The sequence below is a fragment of the Periplaneta americana genome, chromosome 3 (assembly GCF_040183065.1).
Source record: "Periplaneta americana isolate PAMFEO1 chromosome 3, P.americana_PAMFEO1_priV1, whole genome shotgun sequence".
NCBI classification, from domain to species: domain Eukaryota; kingdom Metazoa; phylum Arthropoda; class Insecta; order Blattodea; family Blattidae; genus Periplaneta; species Periplaneta americana.
In genome coordinates this window covers 160,490,715-160,514,518 of record NC_091119.1, presented here as the reverse complement: position 1 = coordinate 160,514,518, position 23,804 = coordinate 160,490,715, and the positions used below count along the sequence as shown (strand labels likewise).

Below are 23,804 nucleotides of genomic sequence, written 5' to 3'. Positions count from 1 at the left end.
TGAGAAACTTTTATCATCCAGTCTGCTGTCGAAAAATCTGAAAGTTAGAATTTATAAAACAGTTATATTACCGGTTGTTCTGTATGGTTGTGAAACTTGGACTCTGACTTTGAGAGAGAACAGAGACTACGGGTATTTGAGAATAAGATTCTTAGGAAAATATTTGGGGCTAAGAGGGATGAAGTTACAGGAGAATGGAGAAAGTTACACAACACAGAACTTCACGCATTGCATTCTTCACCTGACATAATTAGGAACATTAAATCCAGACGTTTGAGATGGGCAGGGCATGTAGCATGTATGGGCGAATCCAGAAATGCATATAGAGTGTTAGTTGAGAGGCCGGAGGGAAAAAGATCTTTGGGGAGGCCGAGACGTAGATGGGAAGATAATATTAAAATGGATTTGAGGGAGGTGGGATATGATGATAGAGACTGGATTAATCTTGCTCAGGCTAGGGACAAATGACGGGCTTATGTGAGGGCGTCAGTGAACCTCCGGGTTCCTTAAAAGCCAGTAAGTAAGTAAGTACACTCTAAATTAAACGAGAGAAAAAGTAGACATAGAAACAAATGATACTGTAAGCATGTGGTCAAGTTTTCGTCATCGTTTTGTTTTAAGAAATTCTCTGCAGCAAAATAGCGGGAAGATATGAAAGTACAGATTTGAGAAACTATTCTCACTGATTTCTTTCAGAGTTTATAGAAATGTGGAACAACCTTCCAACTTACATGGATATTACGACACAAATTAAAATATTTTCAAATCATAATGATCACAAACAAGGAGCCTTGTAAGATAATTTGGAACCATGTACAGTAGCAAATCAACTACATATTTTATACATCTTGATTACACACATTTAACAATTTGTGTCACTTAAGAATTTTATTACACTAACAACCTTCTAGTGTTAAAGAAAACTAAATGATAGGTTACCAAGTTGACTAGTTTCGACTTCTTGTCAGTCATCCTCGAAACTAGACAACTAGGTAATTTACCACTTACAAGCAAACATTCTAATGGGGGTAGATAAAAAAGTTAAAATTCTTTCTTCTACCATGTTAATAATGTCAAAATAAGTGCATATACAAATTCTGGCCATTCGATCGCAATTACGAAGCCGTCCAGAAAGCGATTTTCCCTGGGACCATTTACAGAAATAAAGCATAATTGCATGCGAAAATGTATTGTAACAAATACAGCAATTCTTGAGCTATTTGTCAATATATCCTCCACTGGAACTGAGACATTTGTTATACCATGGCATCAATTTTTGTACCCTTGTTTCGTAGAAGTCAGCCGCCTGGGATCGAAATCAGCATTTGACAGCCGTCTGCACCTCTCTGTTGATACCAGGATACGGCAAAAGTCTCAATTACGGTGGGGAATATGTTGAAAAAAAACTCAACAATTGCTGTGTCTTTCAATAAATTATTCCAATGAAATTGTGTTTTCTTTCTGTTAACGGCCCCTGGCGAAATTATTTTTTACGTCCCTCGTAATTGCGGTCGAGTGGCCAAAAATTTGTATAAGTACTTCTTTTGACATTATTAACATTTTTTTTTATTTTATTGGGTTATTTTACGACGCTGTATCAACATCTAGGTTATTTAGCGTCTGAATGTATGAAGGTGATAATGCCGGTGAAATGAGTCCGGGGTCCAGCACCGAAAGTTACCCAGCATTTGCTCACATTGGGTTGAGGGAAAATCCCGGAAAAAACCTCAACCAGTAGTTTTCCCAACCGGGATTCGAACATTATTAACATGGTGAAAGAAAAAAAAAACTTTTTTATCTGTTCCCATCAGAATGTTTGCTTGTTAGTTTTGTTTAACACTAGAATAACTTCTGCAGATAAAAGCCGTTAAATAATTATAAGCACATCTATTTCGTTTAACATAACCGGTAGTACTGCGAAATCACAACGTTGAAGGGAAAATTCTAGAAATAATTATTTGTACGGTTTTCCTACGGACATTCGCCCACGTATAACAAGGCTGAACTCAGAACAAAGCTTTTAAATTCAGAGAAATCTCAGAAAGATAAACTCCTATCTGCGGACAATAATGTACTCCTTGTAGGCCAAGAAGATAGTTCACAACATTCTACTTACGATCTCTTTGAAAGACAATATGGCAAATTGAAAATCTAAATCACAAACCAAGAAATTTAAAGGCAAGGAACCCGTTCTCTTCAAAATATGTGTATATACCAGGCCTAGGCGTTAATACCTCAATTGAGGTACTGCAGACTACCCCTTAACTCCCCACTCCACATTCCCCGGCAGAGACAGTCTATGTATCGGACCTATAGGAATAGACCTGAAAGTAATTATTGTTAAATGACGGATTTTATAAAAAAGAATTATAGCTTTCAGCTTTCGCTGGTCGCATAAAATCCACAGTGCTTTACTATGTGTTCGTTTCTAAAGCGGTGAAGCGGGAAGAACATGGGCGTGGATATCGCCTTTACTTTTCCCTGCCCCTTTATGCCCAGTGTTGGTATATACGATGAAATAACTGAATTGGTACCTAACCTATTTCTTCTATGACTGAAGAAGCTACAACATGTTGCACCAACACTAGATTCCCACTTTCGGACCTTACTGACTTTGTGGTCAGCACGATACAGGATCACCGCAGAGACATTACAGGAACAATACGAAACAAGGGAAAAATTACCCAGTCCCGTCGAAAGGTCATAAGTCTCAGTCACCGCCGGAAATCGATACAGGACTCGTTTATTTGTGAAGCACTTCACTATCCACTGGCAAACAAACATTCTAATTGGGGCAGATGGAAAAGATTTTTTTCTTCCGCCTTGTTAATAGATTAATTGAAAGGAAGTGCTTATATAAATTTTTGCCACTCGATCGCAATTACGAAGGCTGTAAAAATAAGTTTCTCTGGGGGGGGGGTCGTTTACAGAAAGAAAACACAATTTCATGGAAAGATTTATTGGAACAGATATAGCAATTGTTGAGCTATTTTTCAACATATTCCCCAATGGAAATGAAACATTCGTCATACCATAGGATCAACTTTTGTATCTCTGTGTCGTAAAAGTCTGCCGCCTGGGATTGGATTTTTATTTTTTATTTTATTGGGTTATTTTACGACGCTATATCAACATCTCAGGTTATTTCTCTGAGTGAAATGAAGATGATAATGCCGGTGAAATGAATCCGGGGCCCAGCATCGAAAGTTACCCAGGATTTGCTCCTATTGGGCTGAGGGAAAACCCCGGAAAAAACCTCAACCAGGTAACTTGCCCCGACCGGAATTCGAACCAGGATCACCTGGTTTCGCGGGCAGATGCACTGACCGTTACTCCACAGGTGTGGACCTAGGATCGGAATCAGTATGTGACAGCCGTCTGCGACCTCTCTGTTGATCTCATTGTATGACAAATGTCTCAATTCCAGTGGGGAATGTGTTGGAAAGTAGCTCAACAGTTGTATCTGTTTCAATAAATTTTTACAATAAAATTGTTTTCTTTCTGTAAACGACCCAAGGGAAACTTATTTTTTTACGGCCCTCGTAATTGCGCTCGAGTGGCCAAAATTTGTACAAGCACTTGTTTTAAGATTCTTAACAGGGTGGAAGAAAAAAAATTACTTTTTTATCTGCCCCCATGGGAATGTTTGCTTGTTATTCGTATTCTCGGACGACCTACGACTATCATTCCGTCCAGGAATGCACTTTATACATCATGGTGTTAGACCATATTTTAATGTAGCTGCTTCAATGTACTATAGGCCTATCTAAACGGTATCTTTTCTGACGGCCAGATAGATATTAATTTATCTAATTCTGTTCTGAAATGTAGCACCATAAAATTATATTATCGTAACATCACTCACTCACTCACTCACTCACTCACTCACTCACTCACTCACTCACTCACTCACTCACTCACTCACTCACTCACTCACTCACTCACTCCGCATACGATCCATCCATATAGGCCTATCTTAATGTTGTCTATCATCTGATATTTTCTTCTGCCTCGAACTTTTCTCCCGTTAACCATTCCTTCCAGTGCATCCAGTAGGCAGTTTCTTCTTAGGCAGTAACCGAGCTCATTTATTTTTTGCTTCCTGATTAGTTTCAGCATTACTTTCTTCACTCACTCCTTCTAGCACGGCTTTATTGTAACATGAGCAGACAATATTATTATTCGAAATATTATTTTAAGCGAAACATCCAGTCAGAGAAAATACCGACAGTTGTCCACCAGTCACGTTGATCCGGCAAGTAGTATTTTGCCAGCGACATTCACTTAAAAGTATTGGCTTGCTCTGATAATAATCGTCGTAAGGATTTTCGAGAATATTATCTAACCGGTAGCCTGTGTTATCAAGCTTTTCCCCTGTTAAAGTAGGGTTGTACCTGGCCTATACTTTGTATAATGTTTGTGTATAAGAATACCATGCGTTCCCACTAACTTAGAAATGGTGATAACTGAATGTGTATCCCGAGATAATTAGATCTACGATGAAATGTCCTCTTGCAAGATTTGTATGAATGTTTTCTTTGTTCTAAATTATATCGAATTATCACTAAATTACACAATATTACGCAAAGAACCATGCACAACGTAATAATTGTGTCAAACTAGCACCACACTCAAGAACTCAACTACGTATGAAACCGGTTACTAGCCAGCATGATTCGCGGTGGTCCATCTCGACTACACCAGAAACGCATTTCGATCAGTTTCGACTGTTTTCGATCAGCAATTGTTCGGTTGTAACAGAAAACAATGGAATAAGTCAAAGGTTTCAGCCAAGTATATTTTGAAATGTGACACACAAGAAATCAAAATACAGACACAACAGTAAATACAGCATAACTTATTTGTGGGGCAATAAAAGAAAGAATATAAACTGAAGTATAATTCGAAACTCTAATGAGGTTTTTCAAATAATACGAATTGTGGCTGCAGAAAAGGAGACTTTTAAGACCAGTGAAAGGGAATAGGAGAACTGACAGTAAAGAAAGAAAAAGAGAGTAGAGCTCCATGAAACAGCAAGCAGTATCAAGCAGAATAAAGCACGCAGAGTTGCGAGTCGAGGACAGAAACAGTGTATGTTACATTTATTTATAAAATTAAAATACAGCAATACTACTGACATGTTTTGTCGGAGGGAGTGGTGTGGAATGGAATACTTAGAACAATTTTTAGTTACAAATTCATCAGAACTGTGATATAGGAAGATGATCTGCCTTGAGGTAAAGACATCAGTTGGAATATACGTATCTGAAGGCTGAATGGTCATTGGTGTGCTCTCGATGAAGAAATTGGAATAAAGTTCAACATCTTATAGCCAGCGGGATGTTATTCGCTTCACGGATTGGGGCTATGAACAAAGCTTTGATTATTTTTAAATATGATTCTCGAACCTGGAAAACAGCGTACTCGCCTTTCAGATAGTTAACACTGATTAGCTTCACAAAAATCGCGCAATAAGCGACCTTGTTTATCCTTTGCGAAAAAAAGGAAAAGGGTGGAAAAAATACACGCTCGAAATATATCCACTCCCATGAAAGCGTGTTTAAACATTTTATCCAATCACACCCTTAAATGAACTTAAGATTTTCCGCCATGTGTAATGAAAAGGACAGAACCTGTGTAGCTAAAGCCAACACATGCACACACGTAATCCTTAACGTGGGTGCTCAGTTCTGTATAGTGTAAGCTTATTATATCCATCCATATGCGAGGAGCGGCTGCTTTTGCTACATCCAAATAGCCTTAGTTTCGCTTGGAGACATGGCGCGGTGCAAAAGCAAGGTGTTCGAGTGGAAAACCAGGATGCTGCTGTGTGGTTGTTTCATTTGTATGGGATGCCTCATTGGAACATATCACATATAAGCCTTTGTAATGTGAACCCGGTGGTTTGACAGGGCGCGCCAGGGACAAGTGAGGAGGAGAGTGCTTCATACAGCCAAGTAACGCGCTGCCGAGTTTAGACACGCTTTGCTGAACTCGGAGCAACGACGCAAAACTCAAGACTGCAAATGACCTTACATTTCATGTACTATTACTGATATAATTGATAAAACACTCGCAATGAATTGATTCACATTTAAAACAAAAGAGTTATGCAATTTTAGTAGTAAAAATACAAGTTTAACATAAATTACAAAAAAGGCAAAACGTTTCCGAAATCAGTCACAGGTAAATTCGGTTACTATTCAACAGACGTTTTACAAACAAGAAATTACGAAAGTATATTATTATTATTATTACTTACTTACTTACAAATGGCTTTTAAGGAACCCGAAGGTTCATTGCCGCCCTCACATAAGCCCGCCATCGGTCCCTATCCTGTGCAAGATTAATCCAGTCCCTATCATCATATACCACCTCCCTCAAATCCATTTTAATATTATCCTCCCATCTATGTCTCGGTCTCCCCAAAGGTCTTTTTCCCTCCGGTCTCCCAACTAACACTATTATTATTATTATTATTATTATTATTATTATTATTATTACTATTATTATTATTATTATTATTATTATTATTATTACTTACTTACAAATGGCTTTTAAGGAACCCGAAGGTTCATTGCCGCCCTCACATAAGCCCGCCATCGGTCCCTATCCTGTGCAAGATTAATCCAGTCCCTATCATCATATACCACCTCCCTCAAATCCATTTTAATATTATCCTCCCATCTACGTCTCGGTCTCCCCAAAGGTCCTTTTCCCTCCGGTCTCCCAACTAACACTATTATTATTATTATTATTATTATTATTATTATTATTATTATTATTATTATTATTATTATTATTATAAGACATTCCGAGGCTTATTGTTAGGTTTCGTAGCGAGCTGTTTTTTACGGTGATGAGTTGTTAGCCCTTCGCCCAACCCTCGCAGTGAATTGGAAAAGCATCAGATAGAAACTGACCTATACGGACTCTGCTGTAAGTTTCACTAAGACACATTTTAATTTTGGATTTTGAATAGAGCTCAAATCCGAATTTGCCTGTGACTGATCTCGGAAACGTTTTGCCGTTCTTGTAATTAATGTTAAACTTGTATTTTTTACTACTAAAAATTTCATAACTCTTTTGTTTTAAATGTGGATCAATTCATTGTGAGTGTTTTATCAATTATATCAGTAATAGTATATGAAATGTAAGGGCATTTGGAGTCTTGAGTTTTGCGTCCTTGCTCTGAGTTCAGCAAAGCGTGTCTAAACTCAGCAGTGTGGTTTTTAGGCGTAATAGATCGACTATTGATAAGATTTTTTGTATTCGACAGATATTGAAGGAAAAATGGGAGTATAAGGGTACAGTACATCAGTTATTTATAGATTTCAAAAAGGCATATGACTCGGTTAAGAGATGTTTCGTATAACATTCTTATTGAATTTGGTATTCCGAAGAAACTAATTCGATTAACTAAAATGTATTTCAATGAAACTTACAACAGAGTCCGTATATGCCAGCTTCTGTCTGATGCTTTTCCAATTCACTGCGGGCTAAAGCAAGGAGATGCACTATCACCTTTACTTTTTAACTTCGCTCTAGAATATGCCATTAGAAAAGTTCAGGATAACACAGATGGTATAGAATTGAACGGGTTACATCAGCTTCTTGTCTATGCGGATGACATGAATATGTTAGGAGAGAATCCAGAAACGATTAGGGAAAACACGGAAATTTTACTTGAAGAAAGTAAAGATATAGGATTGGAAGTAAACCCCGAAAAGACAAAGTATAGATTATGTCTCGTGACCAGAATATTCTACGAAATGGAGAAATAAAAATTGGAGATTTATCTTTCGAAGAGGTGGAAAAATTCAAATATCTTTGAGCAAAAGTAACAAATATAAATGACACTCGGGAGAAAATTAAACGCAGAATAAATATAGAAAATGCATGTTATCATTCGGTTGAGAAGCTTTTATCATCTAGTCTGCTGTCAAAAAATCTGAAAGTTAGAACTTATGAAACAGTTATATTACCGGTTGTTCTGTATGGTTGTGAAACTTGGACTCTCACTTTGAGAGAGGAACAGAGATTAAGGGTGTTTGAGAATAAGATTCTTAGGAAAATATTTGGGGCTAAGAGGGATGAAGTTACAGGAGAATGGAGAAAGTTACACAACACAGAACTGCACGCATTGTATTCTTCACCTGACATAATTAGGAACATTAAATCCAGACGTTTGAGATGGGCAGGGCATGTAGCACGTATGGGCGAATCCAGAAATGCATATAGAGTGTTAGTTGGGAGGCCGGAGGGAAAAAGACCTTTAGGGAGACCGAGACGTAGGTGGGAGGATAATATTAAAATGGATTTGAGGTAGGTGGGATATGATGATAGAGAATGGATTAATCTTGCTCAGGATAGGGACTAATGGCGGGCTTATGTGAGGGCGGCAATGAACCTCCGGGTTCCTTAAAAGCCACTACGTAAGTAAGTAATTATTATTATTGTTATTATTATTATTATTATTATTATTATTATTATTATTATTATTATTATTATTATTATTATTACATTATTTAGGAATGAAGATTGAAACCACATGGAAGTATACCGATAAGTCGTTTGTCCCAAATAGATACTGTACTTTATTATTTGCTGATGATATTGTGTTTATGGCAACTTCAGAAGATAATTTACAACTTTTTGTTTACAACTTTAATCAAATGGCAGAAAGTTTCAATATGGAAATTTCAACTGACAAATCTAAAGTGATGGCTTTTTTAGGAAAGGAACCAGTCCGTAGCAAAATATGCATCAATAATAAGATCATCGAACAAGTAAAAAAATTTTAGTTATCTTGGTTACCAAATTTCATATGAAGAAGAAAATGATTTGAATGAGAAAATTATTAAATTCAACAGAGCAATGGGGATAATTAATCAGATATTCAAACCAACCTTAGTACAAAAACACACGCGCACCAGAATTTATAAAACATTGGCCAGACCTATACTCTGTTTTGGTAGTGAAGCTTGGACGATTCGTAATATTGATTCACAAAGATTAATGGCGGAGAAATGAGATTTATGCATCGTACAGCGGGATACACGAGAATGGATCACATTAAAAATTGTGACATTATGAAAGAACTGCAGATTGAACCGATTACAGAATACCTAAAGAAATACAGACAAAACTGGAGATCACGTCATCAGAATGCCTCGTTCTAGAATTCCACGCTAAATTTTAAATTACCATCCTGTGGGCAAGAGATCCTTGAACAGACAGTTCAAGCGTTGGCAAGAGACCGTAACGGGCCACTAGGCCCAATACATGCAAGGATGATGATGATGATTATTATTATTATTGCGGCCTTTCACCGTTGCTGTTTATTATATATATATATATATATATATATATATATATATATATATATATGGCTAAAATAATTAGAGAATAGAAACAATTACCTCATGGATATATACAACTCAATAGACATTTACAACTAGATTCATTACTTTTTGCAGACGATTTATCTCTGGTGGCATCCTCAGAAAATGAATTACAACGTTCAATTTTTAATTGTAATAACTCTGGAATTAAATATGATATGAAAATCAATAAAGAAAGAACTAAAATTATGGCCTTCTGCGAAAAATACCCTGAGCCTATCAAAATATGAGCCGTTCAGAGCAAAAGTGGTGTAACTCAAAAATGGGTAATGAGGGTTAAAGTAAACATTCTGTAAAATACAGCTCAAAGTAGCAATTAATATTCAATTTATTTGAACTATTAGTGGTCAGTGAATATCAAGAAGGACATATTAATTGCTATTTTGCGCTGTATTTTACAGAATTTTTACTTTAAATCTCTTTACCAAATTCTGACTTACACGACTTTTGCTATGAACGGCTCATACGTTTAGATTAAAAAATATTAGAAAGAGTAAATATTTTATATTTCTCGGATACACATTATCTTTTTTCGATGAAGTAGGCATTTCACAGATAATTTCTAAATAATCAAAACAATGGGAATAATTAACAACATTATGAAACCTTCCCTAGTACAAATCATGCTAGAATTCGCCTATACGAGACCTTGGCGAGACCTGTACTTTCTTAGGGCAGTGAGGTATGGACATTGAGGAAGAAAGACGAAAGCAGAATAACGGCCAATGAAATGAAATTTATGAGATATACAGCGGGATATACGAAATGGGATCACAAAAGCAATGCAGATGTAATGGAAGAATTACAACTAGAACCTGTAATTAATCACGTAAAACATTATCGGAACAACTGGATAAATCATCTGCATCGCATGCAGTTTAGATAGAATCCCAAAAGTCATGCTCCACTATCGTCCAAACGGGAACAGATCTCTCGATAGTGCAAAGAAGTGCTGGATTGAAAATTCAACTTTAAGATCGTAACAGGCCATATGGCCTAATACTTGAAGGGAAGAAGAAGAAGAAGATTATTATCATTACCATCATCATAATTATCATTATTTTCTCACCTACAAGCAAATACTTCGCCACATATTCTTCATGAAACACTGAGTTGGTTCCACACGTAATTGAATTTATTTCCAAAAATGTTCTTCACTGTTCTGTCATTCGTATTGGATATCACAGTTTTAACATTTATAATATTACTTATTGTTTATATTTTTCCCCGTTCGGAATTACTCTACTCTAATAAGTTTATGAAATACAAGTAATTGTTCCAATATTCAATGACATTTATTTACAGAGTCACAAATAACTTTGACGATATTACCGGAATCAGGGTCCATAAAACAAAACCCGTTTTGAGGGATGAAGTCATAAATTCGAGCTTGTATATTTATGCAAATCTAATCATCCCTTCCAATATGGGGCAGCGATTTTATCTGCATTTTCATGGTCGAGAAATGATATTCCACCCACTAATATGGATAATCAAAACAGTATTCAATTTTGTGTTTACAGGTGCCATTATTCGGCCTACACACAAACAGAATTATTGAGATTAAATTGATTGACACCAAACTGTCTAGCACACACTTCAACTGTTTTGCGTGTGTGAATGCGTGCTCACTCATGTACATTAATTTTATGAAAATATTCTTCTGTTTCAATTATGGGCCTAGGGATTTTGTATTAAAATTTAGTAATATGTTTGTAACAGACAGACAGGCTGGTGGAAATAGTCGGTCTGAGTCGTATTGCGTACCTGCACCTCTACAGCATTCGAAACATTAATTAATAGCTTAAAATGGCACACATATAGTATTGAATAATGAGCATTTTAAGGTATTTAGGTCGTCAGGTTCGAATATATCTGAAAAGTTCCCTACAGTAAACGTTCCAAGTCTCCAAACATTCATGATCTTGTGGATTATTTTCGGCAACAGGGGAACTGTCTTAACCGAGAAAAATTTATATGACATCAGACACTAATATTAGGTCCCCTACTTTTTCTAGTTTTCATAAATGAAGGGTTCAGAGCCATAGCGGGCCAAGCGCCATTTATTAAAAACGGAGAAAGCAAGGGTTAAAGTTAAGTAAACACCATAATTTAATGGAGATTGACATATCATTTAATCTTAATGTGCATACTTTATATTACTTGCTATATGTTTCGTTAAATTATGGTAATTACTTAATTTGAACTCTTGTTTTCTCCGTTTTTAATAAATGGCGCTTGGCCCACTATGGCTCTGAACCCTTCAAATGACCTTGCCTCATACAGCGACGCGGCTATAAGTAACAACATTGCAAGTAATCAGCTCTCCTAGAAGTGAGAAAAATAAGCTCGCAGTATGAGATGGAGTGGTGCCTGATACGTGTTATCTGTAAATTATAAGATAATCATCTAAGTTTATACGTAGTGACTGTAATAATACTATAATAATAATATTATCTGCAATGCCCTAAGGCCAAAAAAAATGTAGACAAGAGGTGAGTCCATTTAAAGTTATGTTTAATGTTCTTATGATTATGAAGGTGGATTAATCACTTATTCTATTTCAATTGCAATGCTCATGGATGCTGAAAATCTATAATTTTTGGAACACCATTTACGACCAGTAATGTGCCGGAAGTATAGAAATCTCTTAAATCCCCTTCCATTGTGATCCACGATGGTACTCATTACGTGGCTGCTCAAGGGGTTAATTTACTTGACAGGTGGAACTGGGAAATTCTGGAGCGTCCTCCGTTTTCTCCGGATATGAGTTCCTGTAACTACGACCTTTTTCCTAAGATGAAAGAATGACTGAGAGGGATACTCTTTAGAAATATACAGGCCATTATAACAGCTGTAGAACAGTCAATTAGAAGCTTAAAGTAAAATGACGCTGTGGATGACGTCGCCTTCCAGAGCTGTGCCGACGAATACGTGATACTGGAAGAGATTATTTTTTAAGTACAGTAGAGTCTCGATTAACCGACGTTCCGTGTTATCATCTGAGCCCTGTACAAAAAAAAAATACTGTAAATACTGTACAGTATTGCATATTAGTTGTTTTTTTTTTAATCTAAACGTACTCTATTTTTAAACATAGAGGCTCGTATTCATCGACATTTTTAGCGCGGGCTTCCGGTGGATGATCAGCGTTTTTCGTGTTCATAAACCAGTGTTAGCGATAGGATATGATTTGAATTCTGTACTAGTAACCAGTGGATAGCCGGGGCTAGCTTAGTACGCTCGTAGCGCGTGCTGCGAAATGTCTATGAATAGCAACCCTAGGGTTCATATTAACCGGATTTGTTCATCCTATTTAGGCCCGGTTTTATAAATACGATTAATCTAAAGATTATGTTAAACCTAACTGTGAATTTAACTCAATGTGCCGTATTACAGACTTTCGTCCAAGTTAAACCGTAGTGGAATACGATTGGTATTACTGTTAGGAAAGAAAAGTAGACGATCGCAGCTGTTTAATTACATTATTTATTTAAAATAGCCGACGCTCGTGGAGAATCTTCATTAAGAAACATCTTTGTTCTTCGATATCAGAGAGAGTATCATAAAAAAACCTATTAGAGGACCAATACCGCGTACTTCAATGTGCTTGTCAGAGTTAACCTCAAATAGTTTCTTAACGCTGGCTACCAACGTTATACTCCCAAACACAATGCAACCAAACTAAACCTTGCATGACCATCCGCGACGTATCTCCATACAGAATCAACTGAACAATGAAGTAATAATATTAGTGTGTGTATTTTATGTGTTGTCTAGAATATTTATGAAACAGAATTCAGTGAAACAATAAAATTATTTTTACGAGTCTAGTAAAATTAGGTAATATTATTAGTGTGTTTATAAATCAGGCCCCATAGTAAATTTTATCAGCAGACTGTCTGCCACACACAGTACAATGTTCAATAGGTTTATAGTAGATTTAAGGATATCTCCGAAATCTTCCATTGTTTTCAGTATGCCAGAGGAAAAATAACCCAGCGCAACTAGTGATTGATGCAGAGATTCAACAGAATGTTTTCAAAAATAAAAAAGAAATCATTTATCTTTTCAAATAACCTTTAAATTGAATCCCTAAAACACATATTTTTACACTTTCTCATTTTTCTGTTGCAAGTTGTATTCGAGTTTCAAATTTTCGAAACAAAGTTAGGACTATAAAGCCTAGTTCTGAAGGTTAGGACTGTCTGCTTCGAAAGCCTCAATCTGTTTTAAAACTTATATTCATTTATATTTCAAAGTGGTGCACTCTATTTAGAAAAAATTCTTGGCCGCCGTGGTCGTTCAGTAGGCTAATAATGATCACTCACTTATCGTCACTCAAAAGTTCTATAAAACACCTGCAATATCCATGTGTATTGCGGGAACCGCCATCTTACACTGTTGAGCATTGAACTGCACTTTAAACGGCCGAGGACTGCCGATCACGTTAAACGCAAGTTAACTCAAGATTAACTGGTAGTTAAGGTTTATATTACGAAGCAGAACGAAAAACTTCAGTTTAAACTGAACGTAAGGTTTAAACGGCGTTTATAATACTGACCGTTTAAACCTTACGTTCAGCTTAAACTGAAGTTTTTCGTTCTGATTCGTATTATAAACCTTACCTACCAGTTAATCTTGAGTTAACTTGAGTTTAACTTGATCGGCAGTTTTTTGCCGTTTAAATTGCAGTTTAAGGCTCAACAGTGCAAGATTGCGGTTCCCGCAATAGACATGGATATTGAAAATGTTTTCCAAGAACTTATGAGTGACTATATGTGAGTGATTAATATTACACGGCGGCCAAGAATTTTTCGAAATAGAGTGCACCACTTTGAAATACACATAAATGAACCTAAGTTTTAAAACAGATTGAGGCTTTCGAAGCAGACAGTCCTAACCTTCAGAATTAGGCGTACAGTCCTAACCTTGTTTCGAAAAATTGAAACTCGGATACAACATGCAACAGAAAAACGAGCAAAGTGCAAAAATATGTGTTTTAGGGTTTGAATTGAAAGATTATTTGAAAAGATAAATGATTTCTTTTTTATTTTTGAAAACATTCTGTTGAATCTCTCATCAGTTACTATTTACGCTGCTGGGTAACTTTCGGTGCTGGACCCCGGACTCATTTCACCGGCATTATCACTTTCATTTCATTCAGACGCTAAGTAACCTAGATGTTGATACAGCGTCATAAAATAACCCAATAAAATAAAATTACTAGTTACGCTGCGCTATTTTTCCTCTGGTAGTAGGCATACTGAAAACGATGGAGGTGTCCGTAAATCTACTATAAACCTATTGCGCATTGTACTGCGTGTGGCAGACAGTCTCCTGGTAAAATTTACTATGGGACCTGATTTAGAAACAGACTATTAATATTACTTCATAAATATTCTAGACAACACATAAAATACGCACACTAATATTATTACTTCATTACTCAGTTGATTCTGTATGGAGTTACATCGCGGATGATCATGCAAGGTTTAGTTTGGTTGCATTGTGTTTGGGAGTGTAACGTTGGTAGCCAGCGTTAAGAAACTATTTGAGGTTAAGTCTGACAAGCATACTGAAGTACGCGGTATTGGTCCTCTATAGGTTTTTTATAATACTCTCTCTGATATCGAAAAACAAAGATGTTTCTTAATGAAGATTCTGCACGAGCGTCGGCTATTTTAAATCAATAATATAATTAAATAGTTGCGATGATCTTCTTTTCTTTCTTAGCAGTAATACCAATCGTATTCCACTACGGTTTAACTTAACCGAGTCTCTATAATACGGTACGTCGAGTTAAACTCACGGTTAGGTTTAACTTAGGTTTAACATAATCTTTAGATTAACCGTATTTATAAAACCGGGCCTTAGTCTATTAAGTAAAGAGTTTGTCTGCTAAACTGGAGAATTCCCACGGTATCTTTGAACCGTGCCGTTACGTTTAGCACCAAATTTAAGTAAATACACAATCTCGCTAACATAAGAACACGATGTTGGTGTGTGGCGTCGTTGTAGGGAGAAATTTGTTTCTTTTCTCTCTCTACCTCCTTCGTTCTGAACATTACTGATATAAGATATATTTGCACAAATATATTGAAGTAGATTACGTGACTTATTACGTGACTTAGATGAGAGTCTCGAGACAAAACAGTTTTGCTATATTTCTTTTTTTTTTATTAAATGTTAAGCACAGGAACGCCATTTCGTAATTTTATTTAAGAAACAAGCCAAACAAATTATCTTTGCATCAAAAACGGATGCTCCCTGGACCAAATTATCGTATTTTATAATTGTTTGAATGCAACAGAAGCCAGAAGTCTTGCACTTGACTAATGCAGTGAATTATTTAAGAATATAGTCGCGAATTTTACTACCACCATTTCGATTATGTTTTGTTTGGCACGGCTCGGTACGGCCTGGTGACTAGTGCCCAGCGAGTAACGTCGACTATCGACATTGCTCTGCCGTGGGTATTATCCAGTCGTCTAATTTCTAATCAGAACACAGTTTTTAAGTAACCATCTGCTTTATCAGAATTTTTGCTTATCCGAGGTAGTCTTGGTCCACATTAACTCGAATTACCAAGACTATACTGTATATAAGTAAATGATTTTTTTTCATAATTAAAATATTGGCACTAATTTCGAATGGCCCGTCTATAATACTATGACGAATCGAATACGTGACGACTAATTCGTGATAAATGATCCGGACCCCTGCAGAGTTACACGGATCTAATTATGCCACATCAAATAGGACAAAATACACAACATAACGATAACTTAAAATTTAATTGAATGTACGTAGTTTATATCTTGAAACTCTGTAGAGGAATGTTATAGCTTCAGTGATACGATGTCTGTCTTTCAAACAATGACAGACATGCAAACAAACCGTTCTCCTAACAGCGATTCATCTCCGACTGTATTTATAGCACGTTGTATTCGGTGACCTTCCCTCATTCAAAAAAAGTAAACCGAATTGGATTTGTTCCAAGGACATTCATTTCTATCAGCTGATATTATATATATGCCTTCTCACAAGCGATGCAAATGTTCTATGCTGCAAATATATCGTTGTATACCGACCCAGATGGGCACCAAACAGTAGCATACGAGCGCAATACAATCACGCTTGGAGCTGGAAAGAATGTTATCCATGTGCAGCTGCTTCGGAAAGTAGAAGCAGCTTACACAATCATATTGGGATGCCCGTATACTCATTTCTGAACGACTGCATTAAGACACATTGCTTTTGTAACATCAGAAGCTGACAGCAGTGGTATACATTTATGAACGTGCAAGCCAATGCATTAATGGGCCTTTAAATAACACAATTTCACTGTTTTTCTGAGTACAGAGTACAGAGAAATAGCAGGTCATCTTCCCATGTGTCTTATTTGTAGTTTTATCGCATTTACTCTTTAATGTTTATGTACCTAAAATTAAATACATTATTTAATCCCGAAAAAGCAAAGTATATGATTATGTCTCGTGACCAGAATATTGTACGAATGGAAACATAACAATTAGAGATTTATCCTGCGAAGAGTTGGAAAAATTCAAATAAGTTAAAGTTATGTTTTATTTAACGACGCTCGCAACTGTAGAGGTTATATCAGCGTCGCCGGATGTGCCGGAATTTTGTCCCGCAGGAGTTCTTTCACATGCCAGTAAATCTACTGACATGAGCCTGTCGCATTTAAGCACACTTAAATGCCATCGACCTGGTCCGGGATCGAACCCGCAACCTTGGGCATAGAAGGCTAGCGCTATACCAACTCGTCAACCAGGCCGACAAAAAAAATTCAAATATCTTGGAGCAACAGTAACAAATATAAATGATACTCGGGACGAAACTAAACGCAGAATAACTATGGGAAATGCCTATTATTATTCGGTTGAGAAGCTTTTGTCTGCTGTCAAAAAATCTGAAAGTTAGGATTTATAATACAGTTATATTACCGGTTGTTCTGTATGGTTGTGAAACTTGGACTCTCACTTTGAGAGAGGAACAGAGATTAAGAGTGTTTGAGAATAAGGTTCTTAGGAAAATATTTGTGGCTAAGAGGGATGAAGTTACAGGAGAATGGAGAAAGTTACACAACGCAGAACTGCACGCATTGTATTCTTCACCTGACATAATTAGGAATATTAAATCCAGACGTTTGAGATGAGTAGGGCATGTAGCACGTATGAGCAAATGCAGAAATGGATATAGAGTGTTAGTTGGGAGGCAGAAGGGGAAAAGACCCTTCGGGAGGCCGAGACGTAGATGGGAGTTTAATAATAAAATTGATTTGAGGAAGCTGGGATATGATGCTAGAGAGTGGATTACGGGATAGGGACCGGTGGCGGGCTTATGTGAGGGCGGCAATGAACCTCTAGGTTCCTTAAAAGCCATTTGTAAGTAAGTAAGTAACTACTTAACTTTATTTACAGAAGGACATGTTAATATTAATAACAATATGAATAATGACACAGATAACACGAAAGAAAATAAAAGTTAAGAATGTTGACAAGTTGTATTCACTACGTGGTAAGTGGTTTTGTTTATATTTAAAAAAGGTATTTTCATCATGTAAATGTAGTCACATCCAAAGTTTCAGAGCTATATTTCGGGTTCATTATCAGAGAAGGAAGTAAATAATCTGTGTTGAATCTTTTATGAGTGTCAATTCATCCCAAAGCTTATCTAGAGATTAAATTTGCTTCTTTTAGTGCTATAACGGATCGCTAATAAACTACACAGCTGATTAATTTGCCAATATCCATTTTCAATGCAAATTATCAATATATACCGCCAGTAGGCCTATAATAATGAATACAGTAGGTCTACTTATAAATCAACTAGAGCGATGTACAAAATCATAACATGTTTATTTTGCGGTCATAACAGCAAAGAAAATTACAATTTTCTTTTTTTTTTATCGCTGTTATTGTTCATCGATGCTTTTATCATTCCTCCAACGCGAACCTCTCAATGTAAGCGCATGATTCTATTCTCTCTGATATAGCACTGCTACTTCCGGTATCGTTCCTTATCGTTGTTCAAAGATATATGGAAACTTAGGCCAAGACGCTATGGTATGGGACTTAAAAGAAAACCCAGCAGCTGTATGTTGGGTCCGTTACCAAGAGCTACTTCCCAGACTAAGGTGTCTTGATCCAATACTGAAATGTACAGTAGTGGCAAAAAAAAAAAAAAAGCCGGACCGACCCTTGTAGCTGATTTCAGAGCCTTGTTCACTCCAGAGCCCTATAGATTGGTAACTAAGACTTTCGTGGTTCGAATCGTGACTGGGAAGGAAACTTTCTTTTGTTCCTTATTCAAATTTATTCCCAATACTTTTAGAATGCAGCGATATTTTACTACTTAATTAACTTATTATTCCCAGAACATGAATTTTACCAGCAATCGAAAAGTATTGGGAATAAATTTGAATAAGGAACAAAAAAGAAGTTTCCTTCCCAGGCAGGATTCGCACAACGAAAGTCTTAGTTACCAGTCTATCGTGCTCTGGAGTGAACAAGGCTCTGAAATTAGTTAAAAGCGTCGGTCCGACTTTTTTTTTTGCCACTACTCTACCTCTTTATAAAAGATCCAAGTAGGGTTGCCAACACTTCCGTATTTCTCGGGATCTCCCGTATTTGCCCCAAATTTTTAACAGATTCCCGGCTCTCGTATTAATCTTCCTTTCGAGGAATTTTCTCCGTTATTTTTTCATAATATAATCATTTTTATACTGAACATTTGGTTTTGCCCTGTATGATAATGATTTGTATAATGAATTTTGTTGTTCAAGGTGGACATTAAATGTGCAGCTTCTTTAGAAAGTAATTCTTGCCAGAAATGTGTTTCAGTGCTCAGTTTAAAATCACACCATGTTAATGTTATAAACTTGAAAAACTGGCGAGTTTTGTTCTATGCACACAGGTATTAATGTTCATAAAAGAGGGTGTTTTATTTCATGAACAATAATTGGACAGATGTTCGAAACAAGAGCACGACACATCTAACCAAATCAGAGCTGCAAACTGTAATCTAATTCAACTATTACGCGAGACAAAATCTGTCTCTAAATAGCCTACTCTTAATTTAAGCCTAGCTGCAGAAGTGTAGAATAAAGTTGTTTTTTAGTAACTGAACCGAAAGATTTGTCAATTTTCTATGTGAAAATCGGTCGATTTCTTAGTCTCCCGTACTTTCTTCAAGATAAGTTGGCAATCCTAGATCCAAGAGACAGGTTGCATCTTTTCCCTGTTTTTCCTCATATAGAGATGGTACATTTTCGCAATTACGAAAATGCGAAATGTGTCCAAACGCAGTAACTTTAAGTAATTTTATGTTTAAAAGCATGTTAAGTGTAATACTGTAGTTTTATAATCCGCGATGAAATGAGAAATGAAGTACAAAATTCGAAATACATGTGGTTCTGCGAAATAAGAGCGAACTTACATTTTGTGAGGCATTTCTGTGTTTAAAAATCAGAATCTATGTAAAGACCTTGTCACATACAAGTTCTTGCAGTTTTTAAAATAGTTTGGTTACCCCTCCATGTATCCATTTACAGTATTATTAGCAAAGCAATGCGATATACATGATACCCTCTTTGTTGTTATCTCTATCGTTATCTCTAATTTTCGACCGATTTGTCTGTTGTTGGTGGTAGAATATTGTGTGCCTATGCGATCTCTTTAGACCCAGTGTTGACTCATAGAAGTCGTATGTGGCAGCGGACTACTACGACTGAGTAAAAGATGATTTGGGATAAAATCAGACTTATTTTTTGGCATGTTTCTTAATGTTCACAATTTCACGTAATTTTATAATGTTCCTTCATTTATTATTTTCAAGTATTTTAACTGGAAAATGTGAAAAATGCACTTGTTAATACATTGATGACATTGAATTTCTACAACCAAACTTTTTATGAAAAGTGTTCCTTCCCAAAACGCTACAAAATGCTAAATTGTAATATTAAAACTACTATAAAATGTTAAATTTGATTTTTAAAGTGCGAAATTGTTAATTCTGAGCTGCTAAAATTTACTCTCTCTACTCACAGTGAAATTAATATGTAGATCTGACATATTAGGTTAACTGTACATCAGAGTTTTTACCCAAAAAAAAAAAGGTCAAAATATACTGTAGTTTTTTTTTCGTTTTTTTTTTGTACGAAAATAATCCCTGGGATCTTAGGAATTTGATATTAAATGGGTTTTGCCTCCATGTCTTCTTTGAGCTCCATGAACGATTTTCATATTGACCTGTTCCGAAAGTGAGTACCGGTATTGAATTTCTTTTCAGAAATTTGCCATTTTCTCGAAACTACATTTTCGATGTTCAAAACACTGAATGAAAATATACGTACGAGTCCATGTATATATTACAGTAAAATCCCTCGTAAACGGCAATACCCAAACAACGGCACTTTTGTTTGACAAAAAAAAAAGTTTAAATCTGCCGCATTGCCAGTCTGGGCCATCAATTTTGCCACATTAGAAAGTTCGCACGAACTTTCGTTTTCAGTGAATATTCGAACCTAGAATTATTGTATTATTTGTGTTGTGTGATGTGTTTTAATAAAGAAAATCCACATAGTTTTTATGTTTATTTAGTTATGAGCAAGTGATCGAGAAATAAGCTTCATATGGTTGCAGTTTTAACATTTGGCACCATGAAATACGAACTTTTTTTTTTTGTATATATAAGTATTTATTCAATGACCGGCAAAATCTCGTATTCGGAAGTAGCCTGGTCCATTTGGTGCCGATTAAGAGGGATTCAACTGTATCTGAAATCTAACGCTGAGATATTTTAAGTAGCTATCTTGAAAATTGGAAGCTAAAAATTATTATGTAAATAAAAAAATGTGAATAAATGAATGTATGATTTTCAAAAATGTATTATGTCCAAACTAAACTAGATATAATGAGTTTCTCTATGTTATAACTTTGCCCGTGAATCTCGGTCCGTATTAAAAATCACGAACTTGCTTTATTTTAAAGTAATGCGCATGGATAATTTTGATTATATCGCTAATTTGCACAATTAAAATAAAATTAACTTCGAAACTGGAAGTCAGACGGAGATAAACATTTGCACAGATCTTATATTGCATCTAACAAACAACTGACAAATTAAATAAATCGGATTAAAATTGTAAAAATTTCAAAACTCAGTTCTAATGTTCCTTAACACACTACAAATAACCAAAAATCTCGCGAAATATCAAGAAAGTCTAAGATTTTATTGGTACCTCAATTTACGACGTTTCTCAATAAGCTGGTTAATACTGCTTAACACAGTAAGGGAGAGGCACTACCAAATCTATTAGCTGACGTAAGCCAGGCTCTAATTTAAAATCCAGACAAAGAAAGTCAAGGTATGACATAGCAGAATGCAAAGACTCACCTTGATGAGCTTGGCCATGGTTTTGGCGCCGTGGTAGCAAGGCGGGAGGCAGTCTTCCAGGCGCCCGGCCGGTAGGAAAGGCACCTGCGTGGAGCTAGACGGGTAGCATTTCCTCAGCAGGCTGCTCGAGTTCTTGAGCTGGCCGCCTTGCATCCCTCGTATACCTGACGACGACGTCGACGTCGTCCCCGAGAACGTGCCTGCCCGCCTCCAAGCGCTGCCGCTGCCGCCGCCTCCACTGCCGCTGCCACTGCCACTTCCGCTTCCTCCGGCATCGGCGTCGCCTTCCTCACTGCCTGCCTCCGTTTCTTCTGCGAGGGGACTCACCGGACGCGCCATGTTGCTTGTGCTGAAGCTGGGCACGGGCAGCAGAAAGCTCTCCTGCAACAGTCAAATGTCACGAAGCTGTCGTAGGCTATATTTTATTATGCATTTTATGAGTTTCCCGACATTCCCTTTAGATATTTTATTATGAATTTTATGAGTTTCCCGACATTCCCTTTATATATTTTATTATGCATTTTATGAGTTTCCCGACATTCCCTTTATACATTTTATTATGTATTTTATGAGTTTCCCGACATCCCTTTATATATTTTATTATGAATTTTATGAGTTTTCCGACTTTCCCTTTATATATTTTATTATGCATTTTATGAGTTTCCCGACATTCCCTTTCTATATTTTATTATGCAATTTATGAGTTTCCCGACATTCCCTTTATATATTTTATTATGGATTTTATGAGTTTCCCGACATTCCCTTTATATATTTTATTATGCATTTTATGAGTTTCCCAACATTCCCTTTATATATTTTATTATGCATTTTATGAGTTTCCCGACATTCCCTTTATATATTTTATTATGCATTTTATGAGTTTCCCGACATTCCCTTTATATATTTTATTATGCATTTTATGAGTTTCCCGACATTCCCTTTATACATTTTATTATGTATTTTATGAGTTTCCCGACATCCCTTTATATATTTTATTATGAATTTTATGAGTTTTCCGACTTTCCCTTTATATATTTTATTATGCATTTTATGAGTTTCCCGACATTCCCTTTCTATATTTTATTATGCATTTTATGAGTTTCCCGACATTCCCTTTATATATTTTATTATGCATTTTATGAGTTTCCCGACATTCCCTTTATATATTTTATTATGCATTTTATGAGTTTCCCGACATTCCCTTTATATATTTTATTATGTATTTTATGAGTTTCCCGACATTCCCTTTATATATTTTATTATGTATTTTATGAGTTTCCCGACATTCCCTTTATATATTTTATTATGCATTTTATGAGTTTCCCGACATTCCCTTTATACATTTTATTATGTATTTTATGAGTTTCCCGACATTCCCTTTATATATTTTATTATGCATTTTATGAGTTTCCCGACATTCCCTTTATATATTTTATTATGGATTTTATGAGTTTCCCGACATTCCCTTTATATATTTTATTATGTATTTTATGAGTTTCCCGACATTCCCTTTATACATTTTATTATGTATTTTATGAGTTTCCCGACATTCCCTTTATATATTTTATTATGCATTTTATGAGTTTCCCGACATTCCCTTTATATATTTTATTATGCATTTTATGAGTTTCCCGACATTCCCTTTATACATTTTATTATGTATTTTATGAGTTTCCCGACATCCCTTTATATATTTTATTATGAATTTTATGAGTTTTCCGACTTTCCCTTTATATATTTTATTATGCATTTTATGAGTTTCCCGACATTCCCTTTCTATATTTTATTATGCATTTTATGAGTTTCCCGACATTCCCTTTATATATTTTATTATGCATTTTATGAGTTTCTCGACTTTCCCTTCATATATTTTATTACGAATTTTATGAGTTTCCCGACATTCCTTTTATGTATTTCATTAGCCTATGCATTTTATGAGTTTCCCGACATCCCTTTATATATTTTATTATGAATTTT

General features: G+C 35.9%; 1 protein-coding gene across 4 annotated transcripts in view; it reads right to left on the bottom strand.

Annotated features, from left to right (window-relative positions):
• The window catches only part of LOC138696773 (1-phosphatidylinositol 4,5-bisphosphate phosphodiesterase epsilon-1-like), a 561,655-nt gene that overhangs the window by 270,700 nt on the left and 267,151 nt on the right, over positions 1–23,804 (bottom strand). For all 4 annotated transcript variants that reach the window (XM_069822163.1, XM_069822165.1, XM_069822164.1 and 1 more), the window contains exon 3: positions 21,828–22,208. In XM_069822163.1, coding sequence (XP_069678264.1) covers positions 21,828–22,208 — 381 coding nt within the window. The remainder of the gene's footprint in view (positions 1–21,827; positions 22,209–23,804) is intronic.